A 14,477-nucleotide genomic window follows, 5' to 3' on the forward strand; every position below is an offset into this window, starting at 1 on the left:
CTGATTTATGCTGTTAAACAAGTCCCTCACAAATGGCATTAGTCACAAGCTAGCTAGCTAGCTAGCATTAGCCAACAGTTTTTCAGTTACTTTCACCTTTTTGTGTAAAATCAAATTCCTAAACAGGACCATGAACTCATTAATCACAGGCTACTGAAAATGTGCCCTTTAAATCAATTGGATTTTTTCTTGATAATTTTAAAACTTTTTGGCAGTGTTTGCTAATGTGTGCTTTTTTTATCTCCATGGTAACTACTGAACAGTCCACCATAGAGATACATGTAGAACCCCCCCAGCATGATGTCACTGCAGAGTATCAATATACAAAGAGAAATGTGTACTTTATATTTGGGTCTGAGTCATAATCACAAGTTTATTTATGGAAACAGATTCATGCAAAGAGATTATGGTACAGAGGAGGACAGTGAATATATGGTACAGAGGAGGGAGAGTGGATGAGAGACTAGCACTTTCACATCACAGCTAAAACGTTCTGGGTTCAACTCCCAGCCTTTCTGTGTGGAGTTTACATGTTCTCCTTGTGTCTGGGTGGGCTTCCTCCGGTTTCCCCCATCAACCCAAAACATGAACAATGGGTCAAATGCTCCACCTAAGATAGTCCTGACCAAGACTAGACCAAGATCTGGAGATGGGTCCCACTGCTCCTGACAGGTTTAACTCACTGAAGGACGGGGATAACAAAGTGGACCTTACCCTAAACCAGGATTAAACCAGGATTTGAACTAAGACAAAGCCAGGTCTAAACTAGGTCTACACCAGATCTAAACCAGGACTAAACCTTGCCTCTGTGGGGGGAGTAAAGTGAGGGAGGAGGTCATGTGATCAGGACACATGGAGCAGATTTAAATAGACCAGAGTCACAGTCGTCAACAACAGGAATGACCCAGGTAAGACAAGTACTAATACTGCGAAATTCTACGAAATACTACTACCACAAGGACTGCTAGCTACTGTTAGTACTACTATTACCACTACTAGCCTAACAGTGCAATTACTGCTATAATCTAGCCTCATCACACTAATGACAATATGGCTGTGTTTCAGATGACATCACTACATTCTACAGACCAGTAATATTTAAAACACATGGGGACAGATAAACTATATTTAGTTAAACTACAGATTTGTGAGTTCTTGAGACTAGTCACAAATCAGGTTTGACATTTTTGAATTTACCTTTTGGATATTTCATGGTAGCGTTCAATGTAATCTATATGAAAACCTTTGTCCTGCCCACATCTGGCAGTATGACATCATCACATTGTACAATCTGAAAACCAACATTTTTGTTCATTAAACAAGGTCAGTGTTTAGTTGTATATTTTTGGATCAGTCGAAAAATTTTGTTTAATGTTTGTGGAGCTGCTGATGGTCACATAACTATTTATAGATACTACTGTAAGTACTGAAGTATTTAAGACAGTGAATATGTGGTGTTTTTCACAATTTTAAGACTTTAGACATATCTATCTGGCATTATTTCAAAGTCAGGTGTTTTTATTGCTAGAAAATGACTTGAAAACATGTATTCTTACTGTGAGCGGGGTCGTCTCCACAGATCTGACCAGTAACTTGGCCAAGGCAGCATCACCAGCTGCTCTCCATGATGTTAGACTAGTTTAAAGAGGGAGTATTTTATTTCTATGTGGCATTAACTGTAACATATAACATATGTAGATCACCATGTTTCCTTTTATTGTTTTGAAAATGTTATACTTGCTCAAAACAACATATTAACATTAATAAGTTTCACTTTCATTGTTGATGCTCTGAGTCCCCCTCCCTTTGCTTTCTGTGCTAAGTCACTGCCCCTTCAGAGCACTTCACTGTGTACAGGTTTGTATCATGTTTTTGTATATTTATGGAGTATATTTATGGAGAATTGTCGTGTGAGAGCATGAATGACATAGGCTTGTGGGCGGCTCATACTGCTAACCATAAGGAGGATTTGAATAGGGCCCAGGAGAGATCACTAGATTACTCAAACATGCATGGACGACATTTAAATTCAAGCGTGTTTTTGATGAGCAAACAGAGTTTAAAAAAAAAAAAGGGAGAAAGCTCCAAAAATCGATTTTGCTGCACACTCCCTCTTTAATGCCCTACTGTGGAGCATTCCAGCAGTATCATCTCCATGGAGGCAGGTGCTCGACCAAAACTGGAAAAGTCCCACAGTGCAGCTTTAGTCTCATGTTGCAGGAGCCATGGGCGTGGAGCGGCGTCTGGATGTCCCGGTGTACGACCTGTCCGCCATCAGAGGCCTGTGGGAGCGGCGAGCGAAGAAACAGAAACTGAGGGAGAAGAAAGAGAGGGAGAGGAGAGAGCAGAGCGCCCTCGCCAGGTAGGACGCACTACTGCAGCTAAAAAGAGAGAGGAGAGCAAGAGAAAGAGGGTGAAGAGAGGGAGAGAAAGGAGATGGAAAGAGAAGAGATCGCGAGAGGAGAGAGAGCAGAGCGCCCTCTCCAGGTAGGATGCACTACTGCAGCTAAAAAGAGAGAGGAGGGCAAGAGAAAGAGGGTGAAGAGAGGGAGAGAAAGGAGATAGAGAAGAGATCGCGAGAGGAGAGAGAGCAGAGCGCCCTCTCCAGGTAGGATACATTACTGCACATTAAAAGAGAGAGAGAAAGGAAGAGGAGAGAGAGAAACGAGATGGATGGAAAGAGAAGAGAGAGGGGAAGAGAAGGTTAAGGTAGGAATATGTGTCCTGTGCATTTAACTCATCCTTCAGTGTTTCTGGGTTAAACCATCAGGAGCAGTGGACCAGGTCTGAGCCAAAATCCGGGTCAGTGAGGGATATATGTCAGGCCTGGTGGGGGCGCTCTGCTCTCTTCATTGAAGCTGAGTAGTTTGCACTTTCGCCTCACAGCAAAAAAGTCCCTGGTTTGACCCTCAAGCCTTTTCTCTCTGGAGTTTGCATGTTCTGCCTGTGTCTGTGTGAAGTTTGCATGTTCTCTCTGTCTGTGTGGGTTTCCTTCAGCTAAGGTAGTCCTGACCAAGACTAGACCGAGATCTGGTCCCGATGCTCCTGACAGGTTTAACCCAGAGACACTGAATGATGGGTCAAATGTGGAGAGTAATAGTTAATAAACTATTACAGTATGTTAAAAATACAATAAAAACATGCAGGCGTACTTCAGCTGTAGTCACACATTTCGAGACATGTTTCTGTCCACAGTGGCACTCAGACACAGTACAACCTGTGAGAAACTCGATCTGTTCTAAAAATACTGCGTCTGCTCAGAGTACTGCGCTCAGTACTGCACTCATCAAGTATTTATGGAGATATGAGTAATGTTTACTACCCCATGTGCTCCTGCCACCACAGAGTCACGCATTCAGACAGACCTGAAACCAGCCCTAAAACCTGGTTTAGACCTGGTTTAGTCCTGGGTTTGACCTGGATTAGTTGTGATTTAGTTTTGGACTAGACCTGGTTTAGACCTAGTTTAGTCCTGGATTAGTTGTGATTTAGTTTTGGATTAGACCCGGTTTAGACCTGGTTTAGTCCTGGGTTTGACCTGGATTAGTTGTGATTTAGTTTTGGATTAGACCTGGTTTAAACCTGGCTTAGTCCTGGGTTTGACCTGGATTAGTTGTGATTTAGTTTTGGATTAGACCTGGTTTAGACCTAGTTTAGTCCTGGTTTAGTCCTGGATTTGACCTGGATTAGTTGTGATTTAGTTTTGGATTAGACCTGGTTTAGTACTGGTTTAGTCCTGGGTTTGACCTGGATTAGTTGTGATTTAGTTTTGGATTCGACCTGGTTTAGACCTGGTTTAGACCTGGTTTAGACCTGGTTTAGTCCTGGATTTGACCTGGATTAGTTGTGATTTAGTTTTGGATTAGACCTGGTTTAGTACTGGTTTAGTCCTGGGTTTGACCTGGATTAGTTGTGATTTAGTTTTGGATTCGACCTGGTTTAGACCTGGTTTAGACCTGGTTTAGACCTGGTTTAGACCTGGTTTAGACCTGGTTTAGTCCTGGTTTGGTGCTGGTTTAGTCCTGTTTTAGTCCTGATTTAGTCCCGTTTTGCTTTAGTTCTGGTATGGCCCTAGTTTAGTTCTGTTTTAGTCCAGTTTTAATCCCATTTTAGTCCTGGTTTAGCTCTGTTTTAGTCCTGGTTTAGTTCTGTTTTAGTCCTGGTTTAGTTCTGGTTTAGTCCAGGTTTAGTCACCTCATGCAAATCGCAGAAGAACTTTGGACATCAATATTCTCAGGACAGAAAAATGGAGAAGGGAGAGAAAAAGAGGAGGAGATATTTAAATTGGACTTGTCATTGTACAAAATACAGCAAAATTTCAAGGAGGAAGAGGAGGAGAGAAGAGGAGGAAGAATGGTGAGAAGAGGGGAGGCAGATGAGAGGAGGAAAAGAGAAGAGGAAGAGAAGAGGAGTGGGATTAGGAGGAAAGAGGAGGAGGAGATGGAGAGTTTGAGGAGGCTAATGTTCTGCTCGTGCTGCTTCTGTCCAGGATTGATCAGCAATGGCAGTACAGGATCTACTGTAAAACTCTGAAGAGAGATGAAAAGAACGCGCTACACCAGTATCTGGAGAGATCCAACGGCAACCAGCTCAGCAACCTACCCCACAACCTGCCCCATACAGGTACTGCCCCCGCAACCTATCCCATTCACAGCACATCAGCACATTGTAGTTTAGGTTTACTCCTGGTTTGGATGTGATGGTGACCATGTCTCATCAGAGTAAAAGTTGTTGTGTTGTTTCAGATGGAGGAGGTCCAGAAGGTCAGAACTTTCCTCAGACTAAAGCAGATCCTGAAAACCTGGTCTTCAGATTGGAAGGAGACAAGTGGATGGTGAGGGACTTTAGACCTTTATTTAGTTCTGGTTTAACTCTGGTTCAGTCCTGGTTCAGTTCTGGCCCAGTCCTGGTTTAGTCCTGGTCCTGGTTTAGTCCTGATTCAGTCCTGGTTCAGTACCTGTTTTAGTCCTGGTTCAGTCCTGGTCCAGTCCTTGTTCAGTCCTGGTTTAGTCCGTGTCAAGAAAACTCTTTTCTCAATGCACTGTTTACCAAAAAGAGCCAAGACAAGTGTTAGACTTTTTCTGCTCTGATCAGAGGAGAGAGAGCGCACAGATGAAGAGCTTCAAATCTTTGCCTCCTCAGTGCCTTTCTTCGACTTTCCCCTTTTCACAGCGGTCTTTTATTTGGACTAATAACACATTCTCTATACACGTGACATACATTTCTTTAACACATGACACTTATTTAACACATCATTAAGACACATGATTTCAACACATGACTTAACTCAGCATTTTAAACAACAACAGCACTTTTTTTTTTTTTCATCGCACCAGTGGTTGGTTTCGTACTCAAAATATAAGCATACAGTTTATTAATGATAAGCATAATTTTATTCACAGTCCGGGTTCAGACCTGGTTCAATCCTGGTTCAGTCCTGGTTCAGACCTGGTTCACTCCTGGTTTAGTCCTGGTTCAGTCCTGGTTTAGTCCGGGTTCAGACCTGGTTCAGTCCTGGTTTAGTCCTGGTTCAGTCCTGGTTTAGTCCTGGTTTAGTCCTGGTTCTGTCCTGGTTTAGTCCTGGTTTAGTCTGGGTTCAGACCTGGTTCAGTCCTGGTTTAGTCCGGGTTCTGTCCTGGTTTAGTCCTGGTTCAGTCCTGGTTCCGTCCTGGTCCTGACCTGGTTTTTCTCTTCAGTCTTTCCCTAAGGAGCTGCAGTGGATGACCTATCTGACAGAATGGTATGTGACCCACACTCGGATCCAGAGACTTCCTGAGTTCTTGGATCAGTTTTCCAGACTTACCGTCCTGGACCTGTCCAAGAACCAGGTCTGCGAAGTCCCGCCCGAGATTGGTGAGTGAAAACACACAGATCAACATTTATTTTTCTATTTTAACTCATATATAGACTGTATATCCTGCCTCTTATAGTTTAAAAAAGGTACTACAATCTCACAGCCTAAACTTGCAGATAGAGCATACGCATACAAGGACAGGCCTCATGTCAAAGAACCTCCAGATGCTATTCCTCGGAGTCAGTGGTGGGTAGGTGGTGGGTAGGAGGTGTGTAGGTGGTGGGTAGGAGGTGGGTTGGTGCTGTTTCGCAGGGTCAGTGCTGGATAGGTGGTGGGTCAGTGCTGTTCCGTGGGGTCAGTGGTGAGTTGGTGGTGGGTTGTGGGTCGGCGGTGGGTCGGTGGTGGGTCAGTGCTGTTCCCTGGAGTCAGTGGTGTTCCACAGGGTCGGTTGTGGGTCTGTGCAGCTCTGTGCTGTTCCACATGGTCAGTGGCAGGTTGGTAGCGGGTCAGCGGTCCTCATGGTGACTCTCTCTCTCTCTCTGAAGGAAAGCTGACGTCACTGAAGGAGCTGAACTTGAGCTACAATCGTCTGATGAAGGTGCCTCTGGAGCTGGGAGACTGTGAGGAGCTGCTGAAACTCGAGTTGGCCGGGAACCGACTGTGCGAGCTGCCCTTCGAAGTGAGTCAGATGCCCTCCCATCCATCCTGTCCCTTGTGTATTACAGACACAGAAAGATTAGGATCAGGCAAAGTTTAAAGGCCAATATACAAATAAGTGAGAGGTTTCATGTTTTTCTAATTGTGACTTTGTTTGGTGGATAGTCCCTGTGCTAAATATTTATCATAATTTACATCAGTCAAGTGGGGAAAAAAAAGTTCAAAAATACAGGAAGGAGCGCTGATGTAAAACAGAATCCCTCTGCCTCTGTCATCAACACAGAAATTCCAGCCAAAAGGCAGACACAGTTTACACACAAGGAAGGCATTTTATGACATTTAAAACCTCCATCTAAAAGACTGTATATATAAATAGACATAGCTAAACCTGCTAGCCACCGCGTTCCAAATAGGAAGTGAGCATGGGCTGTGCTTCCAACACCATTAACTCTGGCTCCAAGTTGCTTTCTATTGAAAAACTGTGTCCCCTTTCTCTGTAACTGCTGCTGTCAGACTCATTATTTTGGTTCTAAATGTTCGTATTAACCCTCTCTACATGATCCTGGTGTTTTTATTTCACTATTGCGTCCATAAATCAAGATATGAACATCAATAACAGACAAATCAGGCACCTTCTTTCCCCGAGGTTGCTCCTTCTAGCATTAGCAACAGGTTTGATTTACAGCGTCGCTAAGTGGCAGTTCCCTGCTAAACCAGAGGTGTGGGCAAGAAGTGGCTTTACTTTCAACAACCTTGCCCCGGACTGGCTCTTTGGTTGCTATGATACTCAGAGTCGGAATTACAAATATGGAACTGGGCTCCAAATTGGCCCCTAAAACTGCTTGCAGTCATTTGACTGGAGCCAAACGCTATGGGTGATGTCACACTCACTTAGTCCACTTCTTTATAAGGCTATGATTTAACTAAATAAAGCTGTTGTCATGTATTTGTATTTGTCTAATCATATGGTTGCTAAGTAACATAACATTGTCATTGTCACATGGGTTGTGTGTGTTCAAGACATAGTCTGTATAAAGAAGTGGACTAAGTGAGTGTGTCGCCCACAGCATTAAGCTCCAGTCAAAAGAAGCTTATCGAGGCTAGTAGTTATAGGGGTGAATTTGGAGTGGAATCTGGAGTGGAGCTGTGGAAGGTAACACCCCTTCCCACCATCACCACTAACCGGGGGCAGGTGTTTAGCAACACTGTCAATCAAACCAGTTATAAAGCTAGCGGGAGCAACCTCGTGGAAAGAAGGCAGCTGATTTGTCTGTTATTAATGTTCATATCTTAATTTACGGACACAATAGCAAAATTTCTTGATGGAGACGGAAGTGCACCCCATGATCACTCCCTATGTAGAACATGGCGGCTAGCAGGTTAGCTATGTTCATTATATATACAGTCTATGGTTCCAGCTGAGCTCCCTGAAGCAGCTCCACCTGCTGGACATCTCTGAGAACTGCTTGGTGTCTCTCCCCATCTGTGTCCTAAGGATGGACTCACTCAAGACTCTGGATCTGAGCAACAACCAGCTCAAAGATCTGCCCCAGGACATGGACCGGTGAGAGCAAGACTGGGTTTAGACCAGGGGTGGGCAAACTTTTTGACACATGGGCCACAATGGGCCAGGATATATATATATATATATATAAAACATGGCCTGTAACATGTAGCAAAACATGAATATGCAAGGATCATTGCACAAATTGTTTTCCAAATGCATTAATTGAATCTGTAAATTGGCTGCGAACCTCTGAGACGTAGCTGCTCGTTCCTGTGTTGACTGCTTGCTAGCGTAGTTGGCATGCTTCGTACCAAAGTGACAGCTGATATTGTACTCTTTGAAAACCACAACAGTTTTTTGGCATATTAGCCATACAGTCTTTGATCGGACTTCAGTGATTTTCTTGTCCACTCCGTATTAAACACTTGGCACTCACTATCTACTTTCCTTTTCTTTGATAAGCTCATTTTTGCAAAAGGGCTCATAAGAGAATAAGAGAGTAATACATGTGAAGAAGGTTGATTTAGCTGAAGTGTGCTATCTTTTGGGGAAACGTTGGCATTACAGGGGAAAGGTAAATTGAACAAGGTTTACCCTTACCTATTTTAATATAATTTGGTCAAATTCAGTGGTCCGGATTAATAAGCCCAAAGGGCCATGTGTGGCCCCCGGGCCATAGTTTGCGCATGTCTGGTTTAGACCAAGACCACGTTCATACTAAGACTGGGTTTAGACCGGATTAGACTGGGTTTAGACCAATGCTGTGTTTTGACCGGGTCCTGTCTGACTGTTCTGGTGTTGTGCTTGTTTTTGCCCCTGTCTCTCTGGGGCTGTCTCTCTGCTCCTGTCTGACTGTTCTGATGTTGTGCTTGTTTTTGCTCCTGTCTCTCTACTCCTGTCTCACTGCTTTTGTCTCTCTGCTCCTGTTTGACTGTTCTGCTTGTTTCTGCTTCTGCCTCTCTGCTCCTGTCTGACTGTTCTGGTGTTGTCCTTGTTTTTGCTTCTGCCTCTCTGCTCCTGTCTAATTGTTCTGGTGTTGTGCTTGTTTTGCTCCTGTCTCTCTGCTCCTGTCTGACTGTTCTGCTGTTGTGCTTGTTTTTACTCCTGTCTCTCTGCTCCTGTCTGACTGTTCTGCTGTTGTACTTGTTTTTGCAGCCTACAGAACCTGGAGTCTCTGTTCCTCCATAAGAACCACCTGTCGTACCTGCCCCAGAGCCTGGCCCTGATCAGCGCCTTGAAAATGGTCATCGTGAGTGGAGACGAGCTCAACTGCATCCCCACGAGGCTCTGCAGTAGCCCCGAGATCAAGTACTGCAAATATTACTACTACTTACTAATACTACTACTACTGCATCCCTATGAGTCTCTGCAGTACCCATGAGATGCGGATTTATCTTAATATTTTCTACATACCGTAAATTTCGGACTACAGAGCGCACCTGATTAAAAGCCGCACCAGCTAAATTTGAAGAGAAAATCAATTTTGTACATATATAAGCCGCACCTGAATAAAAGCCGCAGGTTTTCATATTGTAACATGAGATATTTACACAGAAAGACGCTGCACTGACACGCTTTTTTTTAACTTTGCCTGAAAATTGGAACCAACACGACATCAACACGGGATGAACACATCTGCAGGTTTACAAAATAAAACTGCACCAAAACGGAAAATCTGCTTTTATTTCCTCTGAAAACTTTTGTCGTCTTTTACATTGACCAAGTTGGATTCATTGATGTCGAGCTCACGTGCAGTGGCTCTATTTCAGGAGTCGGCAACCCGCTGCTCCGGAGCCGTATGCGCCTCTTTCAGCCTCATACTGCGGCTCTGCGTGGCTGAAGTGTATTTTATTTGTGTTAGCTCTTTTTTGTTGTAGTTTAAATTGGAAGATTATTATGATCTTAAAATAAAATTATATTTTCTTATTTTTCGTTGCTCAAAATAAGCGTCACACTCGCGGAACAATGTTCAAAACAAACACCGCTCACGTCTCACAGACACTGACACAGCTCACAGTCCTGCGTAAAAAGCCCTGATTTTCAGACGCTGTGCGCACAGGGGTCAGGAGCAACTTTCGCCCGTCCCTAATGACACACTAATAAGCTCGTCCATAGATGTATCATGAAAATCCTGCTGGAAATCGCCACAGAAATCTATTTGATGTAGTAGCAAGTATATTATCTGCTCTTGTCTCCGCGGTGACGTATCACGTATAACACATCAGACACGACGCACAAAAGTAGAGCCACAAGCGAGTGAAAATGAGCCAAAACAAAAGTCTTTGGAGAGCTTTTAACAAAGGGGGAAAGGACAACTGAGGAGCCAGAAGAGGAGACTACACCTCCAAGAAAAAGAAAGATAAATTTAACAGACAATGCCTACTTAAAATCTGGGTTTGTCGCTGCAGGTGACTCACGCGCACAGTCCGCTCTACGTAACATACGGGAAAAGCAAATAAGGCAATGAAACCTTCAAAACTGCTTTGGCACATGGAGAATAAGCACCTGGGATTAAACAATACGCCTTTAGAGTTTTTGAAAGAAACTGCGGAGCAGAGTAGACATAATCACATAATCAGCGCAGGGCTCCCTCTGATGCAGCGGTTTGGTGAGTTGTATTTTTTTAATGCACTTAAGTTGTTTTTGCCATATTTATCTGCCACGTGTAGAAGGCTTGTCCGTGAAAATAAAACCCAGGGGCCGTTATCCAGGAAAAAATCCATAAATAAGCCGCACTGCTGTACAAGCCGCAGGGTTCAAAGCGTGGAAAAAAAGTAGCGGCTTATAATCCGAAATTTACGGTATATGTTTGGTATCATTTAGGTTTAGTTCTGGTTTAGACCTGGTTTAGATCTAGTTCAGTCCTGTTTCAGTCCTGGTTTAGACTCAGTTTAGACCCTGTTTTTTTCTTTTCAGATTCATTCGTTTGTACGAGTCTCCGACGCTGCAGCAGAGACAGAAGAGGGAGGAGGAGCAGAGGAGGAGAGAGGAGCAGAGGAGGACCTGGAGAGGTGCAGAGGATCAGAGAGACAGCTCAGAGAAAGAGTTCCTCCAGGCCTATGTCAGCACGCTCGCACACAGAGGTACTATGAATTTTACAAATACTACAAATATTACAAATACTACTGCAAGTACTACTGCAGACAAGCCTACGTCAGCACGCTCGCACCCAGAGGTACTACGAATTCTACACTGTAAATACTACAAATACTTACTACAACCACACCTGTGTCAGGCTGTCCCAGGGTGGCTCTGAGGAGTGACTTAATCCTTTTTGGTCCTCTACAGAATCTGTACCGTACTCCACCACCAAGATCTCCATCTCCTGTCAGCTCTGAGGAAGAGAAGAGGAAGAAGAGGAGCACGGAGATAGGAGAGGAGGATGAGGAGAAGAAGACGATAGGAGTAGAAAGAGCATGGAGAGAGGAAAGGAGGAGGAGGAGAGAAGGAAGAGCAACAGAAGAGACAAAGAGAGGAGGAAGAGGAGGAGAGACAGAAGAGAGGAAGAGAAGAGGAGAGGGGGAGTGAATGGAGAAGGGTTTTTGGAGTTTTCGTTGTTGTTTGCTCCTGCATTTGAACCCTAGATTAGACCAGCATTTCTCAGACTGTGGTAGGCGCATGACTGATACGCAGACTCCCCTTCAGCTCTAGTGTTATCTTAAAGCCACAGTATGGAACTTTTTAGACAAAAAAACTAAAGCGTTTCTTTTTTTTTAATTTTTTTAATTTGGTTGTTTAATGTTTATTGCATGAAAAACATGTGTCCTGACTGTGGGCGGGCTTGCATCTCCACAAACCTGACCTGGCCTGAAGGATGGCCTCCTCCTGCTCATTTCCATGGAAATGTTGTTCCTTTGGCTGTAATATCCCACAGTGTGGCATAAAACGCATCTGTCTCCATGGTTAATTTTCAGCAGGATGATTTTATCTTTCTATTTCCATGGAAACGTGTTAAATACTGTGGCTTTAATTTAGAGTTCCAACATTTTTCTCCTTTGGGTTAGCCTTTGTCCAGAACTTCTCTAGCAGCGGTTAAGTCCTATTTTAGACCTGGTTTAGACCTGGTTTAGACCTGGTTTAGACCTGGTTTAGACCTGGTTTAGACCTGGTTTAGACCTGGTTTAGATCAGTTATAGACCTGGTTTGGTCCTGTTATAGACCTGCTTTAGTCCTGTTATAGTCCTGGTCTTGTACTCAGAAGGTTAAATATTATGTATATATGGTTCATATTTTTTTGGTTTGAACTGAGCGTCTGAGCAGATTCTGTAGTTTGAGCTTTTATTTTCATTCCAGTTTTAGAATGAATGTGTGTGTATGTTTTGATGAACCAGAACTCTGGTAGAACTAGACTCGAACGGTGGCGAATATCTGGTTGGATTTTGAGGTGTTTTTTAGGGATGACTGAAAATTAGTGTTTTCTGTTTGAGAGAAGAACTCAGCCTAAATCTGCAGGGTTTGTGTGTTAAACATGTGTGAATGAAACAAAACACAACTCCGGGTCTGTTTGTGATGAGGAACCTACATTATAACACAGCTCAGAAAACAGAGTAATATGGCCCCTTTAATCTGTTCCGGTCGCATGAACTGAACTTTCTCATTAATAAAATGTGATTGGATAAAGCTGCTCACACACAGGAACATGAAACGATGAAACAATGAAACAAAGAGAATGAAAGTGAAAGACAGATTCCACTGGTGGTCCTGGGCTCAGTAATCGAGAATAATTGAAAATTAGTTTTTTTTTTCATAGGAATTGTAAAATGTGACTCTAAACAGAGTGTATAAAGAAGTGGATGAAGTGAGTGTGACGTCACCCACAGCGTACGGCTCCAGTCAAATGAAGCTCATCGAGGCTAGCGGTTATAGGGGCCAATTTGGAGCCTAGTTCCACATTTGGAATTCCGAACACGAGTATTATAGCAACCAAAGAGCGAATCAGAGGTGAGGCTGTTGAAGGTAACGCCCCTTCCTGTACCGTTGGTTTAGCAGGGAGCGGGCGCTTAACACTGTCAATCAAACCTGTTGCTAATGCTAGCAGGAGCAACCTCGGGCAAAGAAGGCGCCTAATTTGTCTGTTATTAATGTTCATATCTTGATTTACAGACACAATAGTGAAATAAAAACCTCAGGATGTAAAGCGGGATAATACAAACATTTTAAGACCAAAATGACGAGCCTGACAGCAGCATTTACAGAGAGATGGGCCATAGTTTTTCAATGTAAAGTGATTTGGAGTCAGAGTTGATGGTCACGTTCACTTCCTGCTTGGAACACAGCGGCTAGCAGGTTAGCTATGACCATTTATATAAGGAGTCTATGCTCTAGAGCAGTGTTGGGAATTCCTCCTCTTCCAAAACATGCCGAACACAAATTGGTGACTTGGCCCTGGCTCAACTCAGACTTTAAAAAAAAAAAAAAAAAAAGTCTTGTGAATCTTAAATATGACCAAACACCATTAAAATCCTTTACAACTAAAGCAAAAATCACTTTTCATATTCGTGTTCCATTGGCAATAACTTTTTTCTTGTTCTACAGTTCCCTTTATGTACTGAATGTTTTAGAAGGTTTTTGTTGATTGTAAAATGAGCTGTTTGAAAGTGAAAGTGAAAGTGACTGAAGGCTTTGGGAGTGTGTGTGTTTTGTGGAAGTTTGAAGCGCTGTGTAAGACCAAAGCTTTTGTGATATTTTTAGTCAGATTTAAATGTTTCTCTAATGTTTGGAAATAAAACTACTGATGCAAATCTCAAGCTTGATGAATTGCATCTACTTTTGAATGAACCAAGCCCGTTTTACTGCAACAGCCTACATTTGATATAGTTCTATATAAAAGGTGGAACTGACTAAATGACCTATTCAAACCCTCCTTACAGTTAGCAGTAAGATTCTGGACAAGGCTCCTCCTGCAACCCTACATCACCCATGCGCCTAATTCTCCATAAATACACAACATGATACAAAACTGTACACAGCAACTTCACAAACCTCTTTAAGATTTGCACTTTAACCTCCTGAGACCCGAGCTTTAATCAAATAAAATAATAAAAATAAATAAATAAATAAATCAAAATAAAATAAAAATAATAATAAAAACAAATAAAAATAAAATAATTAAATAAAAATAATTAAATAAAAAAATAAATATTCTAAACTCTTAGAAATATTCAAAATTGAACATGTTCTTGTTGCTGTTCTTCTAAACATTTGCACTGTGGCCTAAACAACCCAAAATGTGTTGTCCACAGATGAGGACACCAGGTCTCAGGAGGTTAAATATATACATTTGATAAAAGTTTAATTAACCTCCTGAGACCCTGCGACCTCACAGGAGGACATTATATTTTTGCCTCTTGGCACACTGATACTCAATATTTTAAATCTTTGACCTGTTGGCCACATTTAGAGACACTGCCCACGTCATCCTGTGGTCATATCACAGAATTACACCAATGTCAGTAGGAAAAAAAATGTGGCAATATCAGCAAAATAAAAATGACCCAGGTAAATATTCTATCCAAATTG

General features: G+C 42.7%; 1 protein-coding gene across 1 annotated transcript; it reads left to right on the plus strand.

Annotated features, from left to right (window-relative positions):
- Positions 1-822: 822 nt before the first annotated feature.
- Positions 823-13,699, plus strand: lrrc2 (leucine rich repeat containing 2). The gene is made up of 10 exons (XM_055224132.1): positions 823-908; positions 2,221-2,362; positions 4,490-4,623; positions 4,746-4,834; positions 5,697-5,853; positions 6,340-6,473; positions 7,870-8,015; positions 9,114-9,266; positions 10,875-11,041; positions 11,247-13,699. The coding sequence occupies exons 2-10, from the start codon at positions 2,226-2,228 to the stop codon at positions 11,294-11,296; spliced, it is 1,167 nt and encodes a 388-aa protein (XP_055080107.1). The 5' UTR covers positions 823-908; positions 2,221-2,225; the 3' UTR covers positions 11,297-13,699.
- Positions 13,700-14,477: the final 778 nt, after the last annotated feature.

This window comes from Periophthalmus magnuspinnatus, chromosome 9, assembly GCF_009829125.3.
Source record: "Periophthalmus magnuspinnatus isolate fPerMag1 chromosome 9, fPerMag1.2.pri, whole genome shotgun sequence".
Classification (NCBI taxonomy): Eukaryota; Metazoa; Chordata; class Actinopteri; order Gobiiformes; family Gobiidae; genus Periophthalmus; species Periophthalmus magnuspinnatus.

What these genes read in the sequence shown, in the direction of transcription:
- lrrc2 (XM_055224132.1), top strand. Translation starts at nt 2,226, where the DNA reads ATGGGCGTGGAGCGGCGTCTGGATGTCCCGGTGTACGACCTGTCCGCC. An exon ending in CTGCCCCAGGACATGGACCG is followed by an intron (nt 8,016 to 9,113) that starts GTGAGAGCAAGA and finishes TTGTTTTTGCAG; the next exon opens with CCTACAGAACCTGGAGTCTC. An exon ending in CAGCACGCTCGCACACAGAG is followed by an intron (nt 11,042 to 11,246) that starts GTACTATGAATT and finishes GGTCCTCTACAG; the next exon opens with AATCTGTACCGTACTCCACC.